The sequence below is a fragment of the Rhinoraja longicauda genome, chromosome 9 (genome assembly GCF_053455715.1).
Source record: "Rhinoraja longicauda isolate Sanriku21f chromosome 9, sRhiLon1.1, whole genome shotgun sequence".
NCBI classification, from domain to species: Eukaryota; Metazoa; Chordata; class Chondrichthyes; order Rajiformes; family Arhynchobatidae; genus Rhinoraja; species Rhinoraja longicauda.
The window spans coordinates 45,898,605-45,922,104 of NC_135961.1; the positions used below are offsets into that span (position 1 = coordinate 45,898,605).

The 23,500-nt window shown below is 43.3% G+C and overlaps 1 protein-coding gene across 1 annotated transcript; it reads right to left on the reverse strand.

Annotated features, from left to right (window-relative positions):
- Positions 1 to 6,535: 6,535 nt before the first annotated feature.
- On the reverse strand, positions 6,536 to 19,329 carry cox20 (cytochrome c oxidase assembly factor COX20). Its single transcript, XM_078405377.1, has 4 exons — positions 19,131 to 19,329; positions 13,917 to 14,031; positions 11,878 to 11,941; positions 6,536 to 7,261 (listed from the first exon to the last, which is right to left on the reverse strand). The coding sequence occupies exons 1-4, from the start codon at positions 19,161 to 19,163 to the stop codon at positions 7,087 to 7,089; spliced, it is 387 nt and encodes a 128-aa protein (XP_078261503.1). The 5' UTR covers positions 19,164 to 19,329; the 3' UTR covers positions 6,536 to 7,086.
- Positions 19,330 to 23,500: the final 4,171 nt, after the last annotated feature.

Sequence of the window (23,500 nt, forward strand, 5' to 3'; positions counted from 1 at the left end):
TGAATGGCGGTGCTGGCTCGAAGGGCTGAATGGCCTACTCCTGCACCTATTGTCTATTAATATTGGGGTACAGTACTGATGAGCAATGCTCTGCTATGTTGCAAAACTTTGGAGGCAAGTACTGGAGATACAGATCTACCACTACATAAGACCATGGTATGGTACTGGTGGGTACACATATGTCATTCACTGAAGTTGGAGTTCAATATTGGTAGTCACAGATTGGTCACGTTATGATGCTGGAATACAGTACTGCTGCGCACAGATGTCACTGAATAGGACTGCAATACATTACTATGGGTACATGTTTTTAATTGGCACTAAATGTAATTCTGAAGGCCTTGTTGGTTCCGATGACAGGTAAACAATCTAAAATGTTCCTCTCCACAAATATTGCCTGATTTTGCATCAGTTCTGCAAAATATGTGATCTCTGACTATGTTATGGAAAAAGCTTTCCATAAAGAAAAATGTTTGAATACATTGAAGCACTAAACAATATATAGTTTTTTTTTTACTATATTTGGAAAATAATAGCTCTTCCTGTTATTTGGCTTGCACTCTGCTGACCTAAGTAGCCCATTTTTATCCAGCACAGCCAATAGCCAAACTGCCTCCTTCACTGCCATTTTTCAAATTTTTACGGTTCTAATTTGTCTGTAAAATGACATTAAAAGCTTTATTCTACCTCTTCAAATCAGATTGGCCACAGTTGCTGCATTCTTGTTTTATATCCACATAAATAACCCAGTTGTAAATTTAACTGCTAATCTTCTGACATCACTGAAACAGAAAGATCGAGCATGCCTCAAATTTTGCAGAGATTTAAATGGTTTGTGAACGTAGTCCATAGATTTGCAGAAGAAAACATGTAAGTGCTATAGAAGGAGGAAATGAAAATAAATCCAGGTTGGGGTTGGGAATGATTGTTTTAAAATCAAAACAACTTTGAAACTGGATGCAGCAGGACGACAGTGAAATTAGTATGATGACTAGGGTGGGGGAGGGATGGAGAGAGAGGGGTTGCAAGGGTTACTTGAAATTAGAAAAATCAAAATTCATACCGTTGAGTTGTAAGCTGCCCAAGTGAAATATGAGGAGCTGTTTTTTCTAATTTGCGTTTGGCCTCCATGGAGGAGGCCTAGGACAGAAAGGTCAATATGAGAATGGGAAGAGGAGTTAAAGTGTTTGGCAACCGGGAGATTGCATAGGCCAAGGCGGACTGAGCAAAGGTGTTCTGCTAAACGACCACCTAGTCTGGACTTGCTCTCACCGATATTTAGGAGTCCGCACCTACAGCAGCGGATACAGTAGATGAGGTTGGAGGAGGTGCAAGTGAACCTCTGCCTCACCTGAAAGGACTGTCTGGGTCCCTGGACAGAGTCGAGGAAGGAGATATAGGGATAGGTGTTACATCTCCTGAAGTTGCAGGGGAAAGTTCCTGGGGAGTGGGTGGTTTGGGTGGGAAGGGATGTTAACCAGGGAGTTGCAAAGGGAATGATCTCTGTGAAAAGCAGAAAGGGGTGGCGATGGGAAGATCTGACTAGGGATGACAAACCATGCCCTATTTACACTAATCCCATTTACCTGCATCCCTGTACTGTCCCATTTAAGTACCTGTCTGAAAGCCTATTGAATGTAATTGTATCGCCTCCACCACAACCTCCTGGCCCTCATTCCAGACATTCACCGCCAAATACGTTGCTCCTCGGATCTAATTTATTTTTCATCTCTTACTTTGAACCAGTGCCTTCTAGTTCACCTCCTCACACCTGCTGTTTCCCTCTCCCGACTCTCAGTCTAATAAAGGGTCTTGGCCCGAAACGTCACCTATTCCTTTTCTCCAGCTGCCTGACCCGCTGAGTTACTCCAGCATTTTGTGTCTAACTTCTAGTTCTAGACTCCCTTATCCTGGGAAAAATATTCTATCTGTGTATTTGATCCCCTCATCAATTTATAGACCCATAAAATCACCCCACAACCTTCTACATTCCAATGAGAATAAACCCAGTCTACATATACTGCTTTGCCTTCATCTATCTTCTTAGTTACCTCCTCATAAAACCCCATCAGAGTTATGAGACATGACCTCCCCTGCACAAAACAATGCTTTCTAATCAGTCCTCGCCTTTCCAAGTGTGCATAAACCCTGTCCCTCAGATTCTTCTCCAGCGCCACCACTGAGGTAAGGGTTAATGGTCCAGTATTCAGGCTTCTCGCCACATTCCTTTTTGAAGAGTCTTTTGGTACCTCACCTGTGGTTAATAAAGATGCAGAAATCTCTATCAACCCCTAACAATCTCCTCCCTTGCTATTCCTGGGGATTTATCCACACTAATGTGCTCCAATATTTGTAGCACTTCCTCCTTTCTGATATAGACAAGTTCCAGAATCTTAACATTACTCTCCCTTAATTCTCCAGCCTGCACATCCTTGTCTCTGACTATTCAGCTATCTTTTTGATGTGAATCCCCTGCCAAATACATTTAGCCCTCTCCTATTTGCTTTCTGAGGGCACTAATCCATTACTTGTACCCTGGCTCACTCCCCCATCATCGTCAGCACCTGTTCTCTTGGCCTATTCATCATTTCCCACATCACGTGGAAGGCCCCAAACACCCTTTCTGGATCAGACAGCAATTTATCGGGCTTTAATGCCAATCTATTGTATTCACGGTTCACAGCTCTTTGCACTAGACCAATCAAATGCATTGAATTTGAAGGTTTGTCGAGCATCTCCGTTCAATCCTTAAGCAACTGATCATCTGGTACATTCTAAAGTGGGTGAGTTCCAGAAGTTGACTTTTTTTAAAAATGACAAAGGCTTCAAAATTGTTGTTGTTAAATGCCGAGGTTGCCTGATGCCACGACAACGAAGAGCAGGCTTTGGGAATGGCACTACTCCCACTGGAATTGCAGGATCACCCACAGAAAACAACAACAGAACCATTAGTCCAAGTACATTGAATCCTGGGAAAGGAACATAAATGCTTACTTATCAAATATCTTGGGACTTTCTTTACATTAATGCTGCTAATATGTGTGCAGCTGTAAACTCTTGGAAATGCTGAGATTGCAAAGGACAGCATACTGAAAATAAAACCAAAGACTAATGAAGACTAATTTAATGTAACAACCTACATTACTTAGGCTTGACTGATGTTAACAGGTAATTAGAACATTTGAAATGTGCAAAGTGCAATGTCACTGCAGTGGATGAATCGGAAGGTAAAACTGACAGATGAGAACGTATGAATATTCAGACATGAACACAAAAAAACCCATCAGGCACTCTTAGTAAAGACACAAGAAACTGCAAATGCTGGAATGTGAAGCAACAGAAAATCTGCTGGAGGATTTGAGCAGCATCTGTGAGTGAAAAGGAATGGGCAATGTTTCAGGTCAGGACTGATGCAAAGTTTTAACCTGAAATAACCATTCCTTTTCACCAACAGATGTTGCTCAACTCGCTGAGTTCTTCCAGCAAATTGTTTGTTCTCTCACTGAATAGTCTGGGTTCTTGGAGGTGATATATATCAGATGCAACATTAAACCGAGACCCTGTCCATTTATTAAGCTGCACATAAGGAACCTATGATGCTATTTTCAGGCTTGTCTCAGTCAACATCACCAAAGCAGCCTGGGCATTGTGACATTGCTGTTAAGGCGAATGCACTGTGCTGAAACTTGCTGCCTTAGTTCCTGTATAACAATTACTACACTGGTCAATGATTGTCAAGGTGAAATATTCCAGTGGTTGGAGTCATACGTCACATAACAGGGGATCCTTTTGGTTGCTGAAAGTTGAAATCCTATCTCCAGGTCATCACAACAATCAACATTCAGACATGGGCAGACATGGAACATTCATATCACAAAGTGCCAGTCTCCAATTAGCTTTTGACCCTCAAAGTCATTATCATCATCACCTCCCACATCATCAATAATGTAGGATTGGTTTATTATTGTCACGTGCACCGAGATATAGTGAAGATTTGTTTGCATGCTATCCAGTCAAATTATACTTATACATAACTAAAATCAAGCCATACACAAGTACAATTGATAATGCAAGGATAAAAAAATCAGATTGCAAAATAGTGTTACAGCATTAGTCACAGAGAAAGCGCTGAGTGCAAGGTCAAGGTAGGCTGGGAGATCAAGACTACACCGTGGCTTATGGAAGGAGTGTTCAGTAGTTTAATAACAGTGGGGAAGAAGCTGAGAATGAGAAGAGGGTGTAAGTGGTCCTGCATTATGTTAGCTACTTTCCCAAGGCAGCATTCAGTGTAGATGGAGTCGATGGGGGGTGCTGGTCTGAGTTGCATTCACAACTTTGCATTTTCTTAGTCTTGGGCAAAGCAGTTGCCAAACCAAGCTGTGATGCATCCCGATAGGATGCGTTCTACAGTGCATCTACAGAAGTTAGCAAGAGTCATTGGAGACATACTGAATTTCCTTAGTCTTCTGAGGAAATAGAGGTGTTGGCGAGCTTTTTTGGCCATACCTTCAATGGTTGGTCCATGGCAAATTGCTGGTGATATTTACACCTAACAACTTGAAATTCTCAACCATCTCCACTTCAACACCATTGATGCTGACCGGGGCATGTACACCACCTTGTTTCCTGAAGTCAATAACTCGCTCCTCCGTCTTGCTGACATTGAGGGAGAGGTTGTTGTCTTGACACCATGTTACTGAGCTATCCATCTCCTTTCTGAACTCCATTTCATCATTGTTCAAGTCAATGACCCACTAGTGTGTCACTTGAAAACTTGTAAATGGCATTACAACAGAATTTGACTGCACTGTCATGAGTGTATAGATGGTAGACAATGCATCCTTGCGGGGCACCAGTGTTGAGAATTATCATGGAGGATGTTTTGTTGCCTATCCTCACTATGGGTCAGAAAATAGAGGATCCCAGAGGGAGTTGTGGATTCCTTGGTCCAAGAGTATGGAGATGAATTCTCCTTCACTCTAGAGATGCTGCCTGAGTTACTCCGGCATTTTGTGTCTACCTTCGAATTAAACCGGCATCTGCAGTTCTTTCCTACACTGTAAGGAAATGAATTACAGTTATTGTGTTGAAGGCAGAGCTATGTTTAATAAATAGTGTCTGACGTTGGTGTCTGTGTTATCCAGATGTTGATGATGAATGTAGGGCCAGGGAAATGGGCCTGTTGTGAGGGCAGGCAATCTGTTGTGGGTCAAGGCTCTGCGAGGCTGGTGTTAATGTACGCCATGACCAGCCTCTTGAAGCACTTCCGGATTGTGGATGGCAGAGGCACTGGATGGTAGTCATTAAGGCACACTACCCAGCTTCACATTAGCAACAAAAATGTCAAATTATTCTTTAAAAAAAATTCATGGGCAATTAAAGAACAATGAAATCCTGACAGAGAGGGCCTTCAGACAAGTACATGTAGCGTCCAAAGTCTGAAGACTGGAGGCCATGGATATCCCTTAAATCCACTGAAGCTTGTTGAATACTTGGAGAATCCTTTCTTTCACATCAGCCATTTTAAATGAGCCCACTGGAGGACCTCCCGGGAATGTGGGGTAACCATCTTAACCAAGTGTTCGAGCTCAGCTGCACCTCACTCTTCAAGCTGCAACGTCAGGAGAGTTGCTCCACTCCCCAAGGTTGGCTGAGCAGGTGTTGGTCGCAAAGTATTCTCACATGTAATTATTCACCAGCTAAATATACTACCCACAGAGAGCTTGGATCACACTTGAAGATTTCTCCTGCCTCGGTTGAATTGATAAATATTCCTGAACAAAATACAATCAGAATCATTAAACATAACTGAACATAGGGCAGCTTCAAACTTGGAAAGTAATAAGTGTTTGAAGCAAGAACACAGGAATAGAAAGAGTAAGTTAAACATACTTCTGGCTTTCTAATGCCCTTCACATATCATCACAAATTTTAATTCCAACCCTAAGTCAAAGTAGGTTTGTATTCCAAATATAACATTTGATAGGACTTATTTTTTCTTTTAGCATTTTGAGGGAAATATTACAGTTAGAATGTATGTTATGGCTGTGTATGGAAAGACCAGGAAAAGAGAGTCTTAACGTCAAAGTCATTGAGCAGAAAGATGTGGAACTCTCTTCCACAAACAGCAACAAACGTGTGCGCAAATAATTAAAAATTTAAGAGCGATTAATTTTTTTGCAGATTTTTTTGCAAGATATGAAAGAAAATGGTGCAGGGAGAATGGAGTTGGACAGATGGGTCATAAATGGTGGAACAGATCCAAGAAATTAAATAGCTTAACATGCTCCTACATTGCATCCCATTAGCATCCCATTACCCATCAGTGCAATGTCACAGAACATGCAAATGCTTTGCTAATCAAAATGAATGGAAATCTCAAAGGTGGTTTTAAACACACTAACCTACCTATGTTTGAGGATACCATTCTGTACAGCGGTTCGAGAGGATTACAGGAGGCAGAAAGAACCCTGGTGGGAGTAACATAGTGAAGGAGCAGAGCATGGGAGAACCAACAGATTATTTAATAAGAAAATTGCAGGAATCCAATGTTTAATATCTTTAATTTAAGTTGTTGCATTTCTCAATCCCTTTTAACCAACAAGGATTTTGGATTTCAATGTTTCTGCACACATTTTTCTGTTGAAATGAATTGTCAAGATATTAAAAAAACGTATACACCCAAATTACTGTTATCAGTTCCCACTCGAAGCATAAAACAAAAAAAAACTGTGATTGCTGGAAACCTGAGATAAAAATGAAAAACACTGAATACTCAGCAGGCCAGGCAGCACATGGAGGAAGAAACATTGCAAGTCATTCACCTTTTCAATTGTTTTCTCTCTCAAGAGATGCTCCCTGGCTGGTGGAGTATTACCAACCTTTCCTGTTTCTCACCCTGGAAGTTGCTTCTTCCCAAAATAAAGCAGAGGTTCAACTGCTTACTGAGCACACAGGTGGACATTGTCCCTATTTTGCTCCTTGCACTGAGAGTTTTGTGTCCGCTGGAAAAGGTTTAGGCATCACTGAAGCCACCAACATACAAAATGAAATCCGTTGCAAATAATCTTCCTGTCTGCAAACCGTTTATCTCTCACGTACAGTGGACCCTGGATTGTCTATTTGATTGTCTCCGCTGCTTATATCTGCTTTTTTTGTTGGATCCATTTTGGTTCCTTCGTACATTACTTTGTTTTTCATACCCTCATGCACCATTCGATGTTGGATTCTCAGCTTTGCATTCTGGTACCTGCAGAACATCCTGGAAAAGATTTAAGCATTTTGAAAATGTTTTAATTCCTCAAAACCCCATCCTTCAAATTCAAAGACATTGCTATTACCTAGTCTTGCACAATCACCATCCTTGGGTCACCATTCATCAGAACTCAACTGGAACAACCAAATAAATCAATAGCAGGTTGAAGACGGGGTATCTTGCATTGATTAGAGCCCTTCAACCATTGACAGACCACAAGTCTAGAGCATGATGGAACCCTCTAAACTTCTCTGAACAATGCACATCCAACAATACTGATGAAGTCCAACACCATTCAGCAACACGTACAAGCAAAGCCAGAAATAGGAAGATATGGGCGACACCGTGGCGAAGCGGTAGAGTTGCTGCCTTACAGTACCTGTCACCAGGGTTCGATCCTGACTACAGCGCTGTCCGTATGGAGTTTGTACATTCTCCCCGTGACCTGCACGGGTTTTCTCCAGAAAGCTCCGGTTTCTCCCACGCTCCAAAGACGTACAGGTTTGTAGGCTAATTGGCTTGGTATAGATGTAAACTGTCCCTATTGTGCGTAGGATAGTGTTAGTGTGCAGGGATCGCTGGTCCGTAGGGTTGGACTCGGTGGGCCGAGAGGCCTGTTTCCGCGCTGTATCTCTAAACTAAAATAAAATAAACAGAGTGGAAGCAGGAAAGAACTAAAGAAATTAGGAGTGCTTAAAGAGGCCATGAAATTGTCCCTGGCAAGTAGGTATAAGGAGAATACCAAAGGGTGAGGGAAAGGGTAGGATTACTCAAGGAAATTCAGGAGTTGGAGCAGGGGGGAGGGATTCGTTTTTCTGGATAATTGGGCCTGTTTCTGGGAAAGGTGGGAACTGTATAGGCCGGACGGTCTCCACCTTAAACCAGAGGGGGACCAATATCCTGGCGGGGAGGTTTGCTAGCACTGTTGGGTAGGGTTTAAACTAATTTGGCAGGGAGTTGGGATACAGCATGGAGCTAGTATAGGGGGTGAGGAGAAGGAAAATATAGAGGAAAAAACTGGTCAGATTGGGAGGCAGAACAAGAATGCCCCAGCACAATGGGGTAGGGCAAGTCTGAACGGCATTTATTTTAATGCAAGGAGTATTGGAAGCAAGGGGGATGAATTGAAGGTGTTACTGAACACATGGGAGTACGACATTGTTGCCATTACGGAAACATGGTTGAAAGAAGGGCAGGACTGGCAGCTCAATATTCCAGGGTATAGAATCTTCAGGAGAGACAGAGAGCAGGGAAAAAGGGGAGGGGGTGTTGCAGTATTAATCAAAGAATCTATTTCTGCTGTAAGAAGGGATGACATATTAGCGGGTTCCTCAAATGAGGCTATTTGGGTGGAATTGAGAAATAGAAAAGGGGCATGCACCTTACTGGGTGTATACTACAGACCCCCAAACAGTCAGAGGGAAATAGAAGAACATATTTGTAGGCAAATCTCGGGGGGGTGTGAAAACAACAGGGTAGTAATAGTAGGGGATTTCAACTTCCCGAAAGTGTCAAGGGCCCTGAGGGTGCAGAGTTCCTAAGGGTCATCCAGGAGGGCTTTTTGAGCCAATATGTTGAAAGTCCAACAAGGGAGGGGGCGATATTGGACTTAATCTTGGGAAATGAGGCCGGACAGGTGGTTGAAGTGTCAGTGGCAGAGCATTTTGGTGACAGTGCTCACAATTCAGTGATATTTAAGGTGGTAATGGGAAAGGATAAAGAGGGACCAGAGGAAAGAGGAAAATTTCTAAATTGGGGCAAGGCCGATTTTAATCTGATAAGGCAGAAGTTGGCCCTGGTGGACTGGGATCAGCTTCTCGTGGGGAGGACCGCATCAGAACAGTGGGAGTCATTCAAAGGAATAATTGAAAAAGTACAGAGGAAGCATGTTCCCCTAAAGTTTAAGGGTGGGACAAACAAGTCCAAAGAACCTTGGATGTCGAACGATATAGTAGGATTGATTCGAAAAAAAAGGGGGGCTTTTGGAAGGCATAAAGAACTTAAGGCACAGACATCATTAGAGGAATACAGAAGGTGTAGGGCGGTTCTTAAAAAAGAAATTAGGAGAGCAAAAAGGGGCCATGAGATAGCACTAGCGGGCAAAGTAAAAGAAAATCCCAAAGTGTTCTATAAGTATATCAAGGATAAGAGGATAACGAGGGAAAGAGTGGGGCCCATCAGGGACCATAGTGGAAAGCTGTGTGTGGAGCCAGAGGATGTAGGAGATGTTTTAAATGAATTTTTTGCATCTGTTTTTACGAGGGAGGAGGGCGATGCGGACTTAGAAATGGAGCAGGAGGGTTGTGATGTTCTTGAGCATATTGCTATTGACAGGGAGGCGGTGCTGGAGGCTCTGGCAGGCTTAAAAGTGGATAAGTCTCCGGGCCCTGACGAGATGTATCCCAGGATGCTGAGAGAGGCAAGGGAGGAGATTGCGGGGGCTCTGGCACAAATTTTCAGAGCCTCTCTTGCAACAGGGGATGTACCGGAGGACTGGAGGATAGCTAATGTGGTGCCATTATTTAAAAAGGGCAGTAGGGATAAACCTGGGAACTACAGGCCGGTGAGTCTGACATCGGTGGTGGGGAAATTGCTAGAAAAGATTCTGAGGGACAGAATCAGTCTTCACTTGGAGGATCGAGGGTTAATTAAGGATAGTCAACATGGCTTTGTTAAGGGAAGGTCGTGTCTGACTAACTTGATTGCATTTTTTGAAGGGGTGACCAAGGAGGTAGATGGGGGTAGTGCAGTGGTTGTGGTATACATGGATTTCAGTAAGGCTTTTGACAAGGTCCCACACAGGAGACTAGTCAAGAAGGTAAGAGCCCATGGGATCCAGGGCACCTTGGCAAAATGGATAAAAAACTGGCTTAGTGACAGAAGGCAGAGGGTGATGGTAGAAGGGTGCTTCTGTGACTGGAGGCCGGTGTCCAGTGGGGTGCCGCAGGGATCGGTGTTGGGTCCCTTACTGTTTGTAATCTACATAAATGATCTGGATGTCAACGTACAGGGCATGATCAGCAAGTTTGCAGATGACACAAAGGTAGGGGGGGTGGTGAATAGCGAGGAAGGGATCTGCACGGTACGGTAGCGCAGCGGTAGAGTTGCTGCTTTACAGCGAATGCAGCGCCGGAGACTCAGGTTCGATCCTGACTACGGGTGCTGCACTGTAAGGAGTTTGTACGTTCTCCCCGTGACCTGCGTGGGTTTTCTCCGAGATCTTCGGTTTCCTCCCACACTCCAAAGACGTACAGGTATGTAGGTTAATTGGCTGGGTAAATGTAAAAATTGTCCCTAGTGGGTGTAGGATAGTGTTAATGTACGGGGATCGCTGGGCGGCACGGACTTGGAGGGCCGAAAAGACCTGTTTCCGGCTGTACATATATGATATGATATGATATGATAAGATATAGATGAGATGGTCAGATGGGCGGAGCAGTGGCAGATGGAATTTAATCCTGAAAAGTGCGAGGTGATGCACTTTGGCAGAAATAACTTGGAGAGGGAATACACCATGAATGGAAGGACCCTAGGGAAGACAGGGGTACAGAGGGACCTTGGAGTACAGGTACACAAGTCCTTGAAGGCAGCAGGACAGGTGGACAGGGTGGTCAAAAAGGCATATGGGTTACTGGCCTTCATTAGCCGGGGCATCGAATATAAAAGTAGTGGGGTAATGATGGAATTGTACAGAACACTGGTGAGGCCACAGCTGGAGTATTGTGTACAGTTCTGGTCACCACATTATAGAAAGGATGTGATAGCTTTGGAGAGGGTGCAGAGGAGATTCACTAGGATGCTGCCAGGGATGAAGGGCCTCGGCTATGAGGAGAGACTGAGCAGACTGGGGTTGTTTTCCCTGGAGCAGAGAAGGCTGAGAGGGGACATGATCGAGGTGTACAAGATCATGAGGGGCATAGATAAGGTAGATGGCGGGGAACTTCTTCCACTGGTGGAAGGTTCAACAACGAGGGGACATAGATACAGGGTAAGGAGAGGGAGGTTTCGGGGGGATGTGAGAAATAACTTTTTCACCCAGAGGGTGGTTGGAGTCTGGAACTCACTGCCTGGGGTGGTGGTGGAGGCGGGAACACTCACAACGTTTAAGAGGCATTTGGATGGGCACTTGAAATGCTACAACATTCAGGGCTACGGGCCAAATGCGGGAAAATGGGATTAAAATTAGACTGTGTTTGGTAACGGGCGGCGCGGACACGATGGGACGAAGGGGCTCTTTCTGTGCTGTAGGACTCTATGACTCTAAATGGAGAGAAGTTATGCAAGGAAGTAGGCAAGGTCATTAATTCAGTAAGACTGAGCATTGTAAACTGATCTCTGGTTAACCAGTGGGTGAGAACTGGGTAATGATATCCCCTCAGTTTTGTCTTAAAGCCAATCACACTACCACATTGCCAAAATATTGGTGAAACAGTAGAACTGACAGGTGCAGACAACAGCAGCAAATTCCAAAGCAAAAAGAAAGTAGTGAAAGATTACTTAAATGAAAAAAGAGAATTCCACATCTTCATAAAAAAGTTCCAAAGGAGAACATGAAACAAAAGTGAATCTTGCAACCAGGAAGCAAAATTACATTCTCCGAATGAAAAGATAACCAAACTCACCAAGTTCCCAAAGTCGTAAGTAGGAAACTCCCCACACCAAAGTCAAAAGATCTCTTTACTCTGCCTGCAGCAAGAGGGAAGACAGGATTACTGCAAAATAATAATATCTAATTCAAAGACATTTGGTTTCACTATTTTGTCCAACTATCCCCAGATCGAAAGATATAGCAAAGGACGCTCACATGGGCCCAGAGCTATGTCAATCTTTTTGTTGGGTACATGGAATACTCATTGCCTCAGTTCTACTCAGGGCCACTTACCCAGTTGTTTTGAGTACAATGAATACTGCAATGGCCCTGCTTCCAACACTCATAGAGAATTCCAAAGTGTCATCACTTTTGCAGCCACTTTCCACTCTGCCCTCATCTTCACAGGGCCCATCTTCGACCCTTCCTTTCTCCAGGGTTCGTGCACTTGGAACAGCAAAATATTCAAGGACTTTTCAAGGTCCAAAAATCCAATTTTCAAGGAACAAAATCCAGCATAGATTTTTCTAGTTTTTCTCCGTATAGGTAAGAAAATACTATTTTCAAAACTGTTAATTTGGTGTATATATAGTTAATTAGTAAAAACTATGATGATTTTGTAGGGTTTTTTGGTTTATGCGGTGAGTTCCCCTCAACTCTCCCCGACTCTTTAACTTGTCCCGGAGCCGTGGAACCGTGGCAGCGGCTGCGGGGACTGGAGGCAGAAGCTGCCGGCGAAGGTTGACCGGAGAGCGGATCGCCACCGACCCAGAGCCGGGACAAGACGAGAAATCGCAGCGCCCCCTCGCAAACACCAAACTCAAGGAAACTTTCCTCCTCGCCGCTGCCACTCACCCCGGGGATGCGGGGCTTCTGAACAACAAGTACAACACTGCGCTATAGGGAGACGGGGCCAGGAAAGGGAGGGGAGAGAGTGAGGGGGTAGAGAGAGAGAGTGGGGTAGTCGGGGTTGAGGGAGTAGCGGGTGAAAGCGGGGAGGGTGTCAGAAGGTCCGGTGAAGGAGCTCCGCCACTTGCGGGGGCTGTTCTCTCCCTCTCTCTCCCCCTCTCCCAGCGCCAGTGAGATCTGCGCCACATCTTCATTCTCTTCCCCGGGCCCATCTCCCTCTAACGCAGCAAAATAAGAACAAACACAAGCGTTGTAGTTGTTGTTCAGAAGCCTCGGGGTGAGCGGCGAGGGCGAGGATGGAAGTTTCCTTGAGTTTGTTGTTTGCGAGGGGGCGCTGCAATCTCTCACCTTGTCCCGGCTCTGGGTCATAAATGAATACCGGACAATGTCTTTATTCTCAGCGACAAAGCCGGTAAGAGAATATGTAAATAGGCGACAAAGACAAACACGTCTAACAATGTTTCCCAACTTTTAATAAAAATACGCATTATAAACGATGAAAAAATGCCACATTACTGCATGAATTAATACTTTTATCATAAAAAGTGAATTTTCAAGGACTTTCGCGGACCCATGATAAATCCAAGGACTTTCAAGGCCTTGAAAAACAGAGTTTCAAATTCCAGGACTTTCAAGGACCGTACGAGCCCCGTTTCTCCTTCCAGATTTCTTCATCTCTGGATAGGCTAGCCAGAAACATCCACTACAAGCCCATAAATTCCCACTGCTGCCTTAATCATACCTCCTCCCACCCTGCCTCCTGCAAGGACTGCATTCCATTCACTCAGTTCTGTCTCATTTGTTCCGATGATGAAACATTCCACAGACGTCTGAAATATTTTCCTGACTTTTGACTTCCCTTCTACCAATGTGGAAAGAGCCTTTGGCCGCATCTCATCTAATTCCCGCACCCCACTCTAATCAGTTCTAATCTTGGACAGATCAAAAGCAGTCTTGGTTCTCCCAACACCCACTAGCCCCGCGGTGGATGTATTTGGATCATTCCCTTTGTAACTCCCTGAGATGGAATAATGCAGCAGATCAGGCAGCATCTCTGGAGGACAAGAATAGGCCACATTCAGGTCAGGACCCTTGTTCTGAGCGATCTCCCTTGGAACATTTTTACCTTACTAAAATATCTTGCTGTTCGACAAATACACTTACTTGTTGCCAAGAAGTGGCCAAACCCAACCACCAGAGCACCAGCAGAGCCGTACAGTACGGAGTCTCGGGCACACGGAATGTTCTGTACATCCAAGATACCCAGGAGCTTAAATGACTAAAAGCACAAAATAAAAGGTTTTAATAACTATAATTTCTTACTAGTAACAATAGGTTGGAAATCTATGGTGTGTATTATTTTTTTAGAAAATTAATACACAGAGCTCACACCATGATTATTGTGAAGCATGGTGACAGTAGTTCCAAAAGTAAATTCAATATCAAAGGCAATGAACAAATAACGAGTCAATCTATTTTATGGTGATTGAAGGTACAAAGATTACAAAAGTAATTCTCTAGCCTTCAGTCTATTGTACCATGGCATAGTTTACACCTGCCAGAAATGTAAGAACAAACAAAAATCCCGTTTACGCCTCAACTAAAAGACTATATTCTTAAAAATCCTTCAGAATAATAGTGATGCTAGAAGGTTGCAGTTGTACATTGTGAATGTTGGCAGAAATCTTGACTAGAAAGTGAGGGAAATGAGAATGGCACTTGATTATGTGCTTACTTAACAACGTGAAGGCTTGTAATACGTGCAGGTGTACAGTGATCAGGGTTGTAAACCTTGACCAAATCCTGCTTCTTAACCACTGATACCAAATTTCACAACAGCGGTTGTTCCTCCTCTGAGGTTATTTTTCAGGATGCTTGCGTCACTGGCAAGGCCAGAATTTACTCCTCAACCCTAATTGCTCCCATCAACTTCTTAGACATCTGTGGGTCATCTGGTGCTCCTATGATGTTATTGGACAGTAGATCACGGGGTGGCCGGAAGAGTTGTGACCTCATAACTACAGCAAACCAAGTTTAACTCTGACTTCTGGTGCTGACTACGTGGAGTTTGCTCTTTATTGCTAGGTTTCCCCCAGGTGCTCTGCTTTCTTTCCACATCCCAAAGATGTGCAAGTTGATAAGTTACTTGCCAGTGTAAATTGTTCCCAAATGTGTAGGTGAAGTCAATTCAGGTTTATTATCATATGCACAAGTATAGTGAGGTGCAGGTACAATGAAAATCTAGTTTGCAGCAGCATTACAGGTACATAGATAGACAACACAAAAAATATATTGTATACATAAATTACACATAAAATTCCTAAAAGGGTATGTACAAAAATATAAGACATTCATTAGTGGCAAGAACATGTGAAAAAAATCCATGGTAGTGCAAGAGGCAGACCAGTGTTTCTTTGTCAAAGTTGGATTAAGGTTTTGCCTTTTGGTTCTAATTGTCAGAAAGTAACTGTTCCTGAACCTGTGCGTGATGGTTGCTGAGAATGTGGGGAGAATAAAATGGGATTTGTGTAATTGGGTACCTGATGGGGGGAAAAAATAAAGTGCTGGAGTTACTCAGAACAGGGGTCCTGACCCAAATCGTGGCATTTCCTCGTCCTCCAGAGATGCTGCCTGATCTGCTGCATTACTCCAGCAGTGAGGGTTTTTTTTTTGGTAAACCACTATCTGTACTTCCTCATGTCTTCATGGGTACTTTATGATTCAGTGTGGACTTGGTGGGCCCGAAAAAGTCTGAAAAAAGGTCTCGATCCAAAACGTCTCCACCTCTCCAGAGATGCTGTCTGTAGATCAGTCACTATATTCCTGATCTATGTCGGGTATTCGTTTAGACTATTCCTGGATTATCTTATCTAGTGCATGCGTGCTATTGAGGTTCAATCAGACAGGGAGTGATCCGGAGAAATGTAGAGGCTTTTTTCTATGGTCTGCAGCCTCGTGGTTAATAAAACTTATTATGAAGGTAAACAACTTGTCGTTATTCACACAACTTCATACATGGTGTCAGAAGTTTTAGTCCGGAACTTCATCGGCTTGGAATTCGTGAGTTTTTCACTCTCTTTTTCTCTACAAGAGAGATCGAAAAGTTTGTTAACCAAACGAACATGGCTGATGCATTCCGGAGACCGGACTCGCTCGTCTTCGACAGCAACATCGGCGAGAGATGATGCATCTTCGAGGAGGAATATGACGATTTTGTCGCAGCAGCACACTCTGAAAAGCCACCCGCATTCAAGCGTATATTCTTCTCAACCTTGCGGGACAGGAGGCTATCGAACGTGCAAGATCGCTTGTGTATGCAGAGGAGATGAGACAGCCTGCGATGGGAGGCGGAGAAGAGGTTATCACTCCCGCTGAATCGAAAGAAGATCCTCAATGTCTCAAGAGGAAATTTTGAGTTATGCAGCCCTCAAATTAATCTCACCATGGAACGGCACAAGTTCAACACACGCAATCAGAAGGCTGGTGAGACAATTGAATTGTATGTTAATGCTTTTAAGTTACAAGCAAGGAGCTGCAGGTTTGGAGGACTCTGTGATGAGCTCATTAAAGATAGACTGGTATGTGGTATTAATGATGATAAACTAAGGAAGGTACTTCTGCGTGATAGTGACTTGACATTGGCTAAGGCTATTTCTACCTGTCAAGTTCACGAGATGACCGAAGTGCATAATGAAACGCTAACTATTGTGCAGTGATCTGCCACAAGTATCGATGCTGTTCATGCTGGGTGTCCGGATAGAACGTATGCCTGAGATAATGATGAGAATCCGGTCAAAAACGGCTGGGGCACGATTTATTGCCGACTGCAACAATTGTGGAGGTAATCATGCAGCTAAAAGGGAAAAATGTCCAGCTTTTGGTCAACAGTGTTAAGCCTGTAGAAAAAGCAATCACTTCAAGGGATACTGCAAATCCACACAACAGATTTACCGCAGGGAGAAACCCAAACAGCTTGTTCACCAGTTGCAATCCGATCAAACCGACAGCAGTGCCGATGAGACAGTCAGTGTTGATGGAATCACATTGCAAATGGATTTGTTTGATACACAAAGAGTTAGTAATGACGAAGCTATGGTCACCATACAAGTTAATGGTGCCTCAGTAGAAATGAAGGTGGACACTGGTGCTAAGTGCAACGAAAATGTCAAGAAAGTTATTTATGCGTCTGCAACAGTGCAAAATCACATCAACAGAGGAAACCACTTATGCTGCATCCAGTTCCAGAATTGCCCTGGTCCATGGTGGCAATTGATATCTTTGAGTGGCATAATCAACAATACCTGGTGCTAGTGGAATCATATTCCGGCTGGTATGAGATTGACCTGCTTCGCACCACTACTTCAACAGCGGTTATTACAAAACTAAAGAGACACTTTTCGGTCCATGGAGCACCACATACTCTCATGTCAGACAATGCTGGCCAGTTTACAAGCCAGCAATTTAAAGACTTCGCGAAACAGTGGGACTTTTCCCATGTCACCAACAGCCTGGAGTATCCCCAATCAAATGGGTTAGCTGAACGGGCAGTCTGCAGTGCGAAACAAGTCATGGAAAAATCTTACAGAGACCAATCAGAGGTCTTCCTTGATCTCCTTAATCTCAGAAATGTGCCACATGACACGCTTGGATCTCCAGCACAAAAACTGATGTCAAGGCAAACGCGCACCACCCTTCCAGTCTCAAAGAAACTGCCTGAACCACACATGTGTAAGCCTCAAGAGGTCCAAGCTCAACTTCTCAATAAAAGGCTGGCACAAAAGGCGTGTTATGATCAATCAAGCCACTCCAGCCTTTGAAGGAAGGGCAGTTTGTCAGATTACAGACCCCAGACGACTACAATCGTATGGGCGTTGTAAAAGAGATATGCCAAGAGCCCAGATCTTACATTGTACAATCAGAAGAAGGGTTCTACAGGAGGAATTAAAGACAACTTTCCCCCGTAGACTAGCCTGCGCCACCACAGCAAAGTCCATTCGATGTTACATACCCGGATATCGGAATGGGGTCAGAAGATGAGAATGTTCTCATGGGTGATGGACAAGTAACAATGGATTCTGAACAGCCTCAGGTTCAGGTGCCTGTGTCTGTGCCTGTGACCAAGTCACCTGCGAAGGATACTGCGGAGGCGTTTTACAGGACGCGCGTGTCTGTGGTCAAATCACCTGTGAATGATACCGCGGAGGGGTTTTACAGGACACGTGCAGGACGTGTCTGCAAACCTAATCCTAAATACAAAGACTGATCGTTTTCTTTATGTCAGTTGGTGTTGCTTTGCTTTGCTGTAATTATTGTACAGTATGACATTTTCTTCATTTTGTATAAGCTTTGCCATAATTTAATGTATACATGTTTGCTTTTATTTCATGGGGCTTTAGCTAAAGAAGGAGGATGTAGATTAGTCATCATTTTCCGGATCCCTGTTGGGTATTCGTTTAGACTGTTCCTGGAGTATCTTATCTAGCGAATGAGTGCTATTGAGGTTCAGTCAGACAGGGAATGACCCGGAGGAATGTAGAGGCTTTTGTCTATGGTCTGCAGCCTCGTGGTTAATAAAACTTATTATGAAGTTAAACAACTTGTCGTTATTCACACAACTTCATATACTGTCTGTCCCGCTGAGTTACTCCAGCATTTTGTGTCCATCTTCGGTGTATACCAGTGTCTGCAGTTCCTTCTACACTGTTTCCAATGCTATATGACCCTGACAGCAAAATAGACTTCAGATGTTATAATCTATGTATCAATCAGCATATGTGGACACAATTGTAAGTTAACATTCCAGATCAAGAACCTGCATCAGGACGATATGACTTCATGACCAGGGATCAAATATATATCTTTACATTAGAATCAGTATAGGAATGTAATTCCTTGAAGTTGCAGGCATTTTACAATATTTAGATTCTTAAATTATGCCTGTCCGTTTGTATTTCTCATTATTGCTGACCCCTTTGAAAGTAGGTTGAAAACCAAACCGATGGTCGCCATGATTAGGAGATGTATGGTGAAAACTGTCGGCACGAGGATGTCCGAGCTCTTGAACAAAATGGGGCTGTGCTGATTTCTCCGAGATTGCGGGGCACCGTCAGAAAGCGCCATTTTGAGCCCAGCTTTGAAGGGCCATTTCATCAATATCACCACACAAAAAGCTAGACGCTTGTAATATAAAAGGGTACGGTGTTGTAATTACTCAGCTGGCGATGTTGCTGCCTGAGCTGCTGAGTATTTGCAACTTGTTCCGCTCTAAACTTCAGCGTAATGGAGCTGCGACCTTGGCTTGACATTGAGAGCGCCCACTGCGCGTGCTCCTGACCTTTCACCCGCCGCTCCCCAGCCAGCCGTTAATGACGTACTCACCTTCGGCTTCTCCGCCTCGCCCTCGGTCGACATGGCGGCGTTTCTCGTTCTCGCTGCCTACTTGAAAAATATCCCTCAAATCATTATCTGCTCCTCGGGTGACCCGTGTTCAGCGAGACATTATTTTCCCGTCACTGCCTGGAGACGCCGGCAGCCCGACGCCATGAACGGAAGCGCCAGTCAGGTAGCCGTGCGCATGCGCGCCCGTGTGGCTGGGTTGCATTCACTATGCAATTTCACAATTGCCAACAAAAAGACTGCAAATACACGCTGCATTTTTTTTCTTTTCAAAGTGGCACTAATTTAACAAAGAATATTCCAACAAACTGCTTGCAACCATTTAAAGAAAAAGGACATGCATCCACAAATACATTTTGGAGAGAGACATTTCAGAAGAGTGGTTAAAATGTGAAAGTGCCACTGTAAATACTTGACTACATCATAGACACATTTAAAGAGCAGTTGTAATATAGGTCAATGTAATGTAGGTTCACATGAGTATTAGCAAATACATTTGCACGGTTTGGCACTGATCAAAATCTTTGTCAAAAGGATAGGATCTTAGTGGAAATAGGACCAGGAATAAATCATTCCATCTACTGACCTCCACCATTCCGAGACTCAAAAAGTTGGAGTAACTCAGCAGGTCCGACAACATCTCTGGAGAAACGGAATAGGTGACGTTTCGGGTCGAGACCCTTCTTCAGACTGGGCCTGAAGCTTCATCTTAGCTTCATCTAAAAATGCTTCAGATTTAAAATTTTCATTCTTATGTTCAAATCCTTCTGTAGTCTCATTCTTCAATCCTTCAGATTTACAGCCCTCTGAAATTCCTTAAAGCATTCACTTTGAGCAGAATTCAACCCATGATAGACTTCTCGTACATTCTTCTGTTTTTTCTAACAGGAACAGAAGCGGGCTATTTGACCCCTTCAATCTCACACATCTAGAAGATTAAGGTGCTTAAAAAAACCAGGCATAATCTCTGGAGGGAATGGACAGATGATGTTTCGAGTGTGAAGAAGGGTCCCAACATGAAACACCATCTGTTCATTCCCTCCACAGATGTTCTTGACCCACTGAATTGCTCTGATAATTTGTTGTTTACTCATGATTTCAGTATCTGCAGTGTCTCCAATGCATGGTAGTTTAGATTCAAATTCAGAGGCATGGTAGTATAGATTGAGAACTGGTTTACCCGTAGAAGGTGTCATACCACCTGGAGGTTCATATATATATTGGACATAAATGGTGATGGATTGGTTAATAAGTTTGCAGATGACACATAAATTGTTGGTGTTGCAAACAGTGAAGAAGGCTGTCAAAGGATACCGCATAGTTACAGATATGAGCGAAGAAATGGCAGATGGAGTTTAATACGGGCAAGTGTTTAATACGGGCGAATTTCGTTCGGTATCGAATGAAAATAAAGGTATTCTGTATTCTGTAAGTGCGAGATGTTGCACTTGGGTGACCAAATATAAGGAGCAAGGACTCTGAAGAACACTGATGTGTCGGGAATTTTGGGGGGTAAATCCATAGTTCTCTGAAAGTGGCAACACAAGTAGATAGAGTGGTAATTAAAGCACTGTAGCACCATCTATGGCAGGACGTTATAATTACATCATGACTGGTGCATCAATAATAAACATGCTTTAAAACCTGCAATTTTCCCAAGACAATGCTTATGAACATTCTCAAACATAATTTGATATTAAGCCACACTAGAATAGGAGAGCAAAAGCTCAGTCAAAGGGGTGTGACTTCAAGTGGAGCGCGATTAAAGGAGGCAGAGAAGTTTTGCAAGAGAATTCCAGGACTGAGACAAAATTACCTCAGTGAAAGAGTCATTGTAACAATGGTCCTCTAATTAGAAACAGGCCACTTGGACCACTGAGTCATTGAATATATTCAACGCTGAGATTGAAAGAAACCTGATATATCAAAATGTATGGGGAGAATGTGAGAAAGTGATACCGAGGTCAAAATTAGACATCATCTTAGTGTCATAGAGTCTTACAGCATGGAAACAGGCCATTCGGCCCATCTTGCCCACATCGGCCAACATGTTCCATCTACCTACGCTTGCCCATATTCCTCTAACCCTGTCCTATCCATTACCTGTCTAAATGTTTCTTAAACATTGCGATAGTACCTTCCTCAACTACCTGCATTGGCAGCTCTGTAAAATTTCCCCCTAATGTGTGGGAGGTGGATGAGAAAACGTGATAACATAGAATTAGTGTGAAAGGGTGGTTGATAGTTGGTGTGGACTCGGTGGGCCAAAGGTCCTGTTTCCATGTTATATCTCTAAACTAAAGTAAAGTAAACTAAACTAAACTAAGAATCGTCTCCAGTTGCTTCCTGAGCGCTTATGTGAGGCTCACCAGCCTATATTTTCCTGGAGTGTCTATATTGGCCTTCTTAAACAGATTAATTCCATCTTCAAAATTTGTCATGGCAGCATTTCACCTCACACTAAAGCTCATTCTACATTCAGTTTGTCTATTCTTTTGCAGTCCAATTCAGTAACAGGTTTAAGAATTCCTTTGATGAAGTATTCATGTATGTGACCAATACATATTAAGGAGCTCAAGAACCTGCAACAGATCAGAAGTGTAACCAAAACCTCAAAGGCCAGTGTTACTGAAATACTAACAAGATATTTTATTGATTAATAATTTACTTTACTTGTCCTATTCTCCTTCATATTTCTGTCCTGAGACCAGCTAATACCATATTTACTATTAAAAATTCTGTCTAGTTCACTATGATTTTAAGTAATGTTTGTATTTTGACAAGGGATTTAAAATATTTAACACATACATTTTAATGAATGCTGCTGGTGCATTTTAAGTACAAATGTTAAAAAATATACTATTTTACAAAGACTGTCTGAATATTAATGCAGTACGATAGTGCTGTAAAAAAATAAATAGGTTGCATCCGGGATTTCTGTCTTTGAAAAGTACATGAAAGTCCTGCATGATTATCTTTTTTTAAGAAGAGACCAAAAAATGAGCGCCACATGGATGATGTAAGGTGATGTGCAGTGCAGAACGCACAGAGTTTTCCTCCGTTTAAATATTCAAGAGTTTGTAGCTGACATCCTCAGTCACAGTCATGGGCCCTTTGGCTGGTCAGTGAATCCATCCTTCTCCATGGTCCTTTTCTGACTATTCACAAATATGGACCTCACTCTGACCTTGATCAAAGTTTCCATCCCTTTAATTGACTCAATGACTAAAACTGTCATTTTCCATCTACTAATTTAGTTTTAGTTTTAGATATACAGTGGCCCATGAAGTCTGCACCGACTAGCGATCATTCGTACATTAGTTCTATCCTACACATTAGGGCGGCACAGTGGTGCAGTGGTAGAGTTGCTGTCTTACAACGCCAGGGGCCCAGGTTCGATCTTGGCTATGGGTACTGTCTGTACGGTGTTTGTACATTCTCCTTGGGAACGTGTGGGCTTTCTCCGGGTGCTCCGATTTCCTCCCACACTTCAAAGATGTCCAGGATTTTAGGTTGATTGGCTTTGGTAAAATTGTAAAACTGTCCCTAGTGTTACTAGGATTGTGTTAGTGTACGGGATATCGCTGGTTGGCGCGGACTCGATGGTTGATGGGCCTGTTTCCGCACTGTATCTCTAAAGTCTAAAGCCAATTAACCTACAAACCTGTTAGTTTTTGGAATGTGGGAGGAAATCAGAGCACCCGGCAGAAACCCACGCGGTCACAGAAAGAACATACAAACTCCATACAGATAGCACCCAGTGTCAGGATTCAACCTGGGTCTTTGGTGATGTAAGGCAGCAACTCTACACCTGCACCACTGTGCCATCTGTTGATAAAACCCTCATTCAGGTCTTTACTATTTCAGTAGTTACTTAGGCAGCTTTCAGTCACCTATCCTCCTCAGCTATAGCTGGTACAAAACTTTGTAGCCCCTATTCCCAATTCTCACCATCCTTTTCACCTACCACCCACTTGCCCATTGATCCACAGTGATTATTGGAGAGGTAGTGTCTCAATTTTAAACTACCCATCCTTGTTTTCAACCTCCACATCCTCAAACTTCCATGTCTCTATAGCATCTTTCAGCCTGAAAACACCACGTGATCTCAGTTCCTCTCCATTTCTGCCCTCTTGTGTTTGCGTGGGTTTTTTTTCTCCATCACTGGAATGAGCTCACAGATTCAAGTCCTTTTCCAGAGACATGACCATGTTATCCAGGATAACTCTACAAAGAATTTCTGAGGAAATGTGACACTATCAGAGTTGTCATCTTCCAGGTGAGAAGTTAAAGTCCTGTCATTCGTTCACTCGCATGGGATCCAAGGAAAGCTAGCCATCTGGAGAGAAAAT

Bases quoted from the DNA above. Each gene is read 5' to 3' on its own strand.
- cox20 (XM_078405377.1), bottom strand. From the start codon at position 19,163: ATGTCGACCGAGGGCGAGGCGGAGAAGCCGAAG. The intron at 14,032-19,130 runs GTGAGTACGTCA...TTGTGCTTTTAG, and splicing joins GCGAGGCGGAGAAGCCGAAG to TCATTTAAGCTCCTGGGTAT. The intron at 11,942-13,916 runs GTAAGTGTATTT...CTCTTGCTGCAG, and splicing joins TGGCCACTTCTTGGCAACAA to GCAGAGTAAAGAGATCTTTT.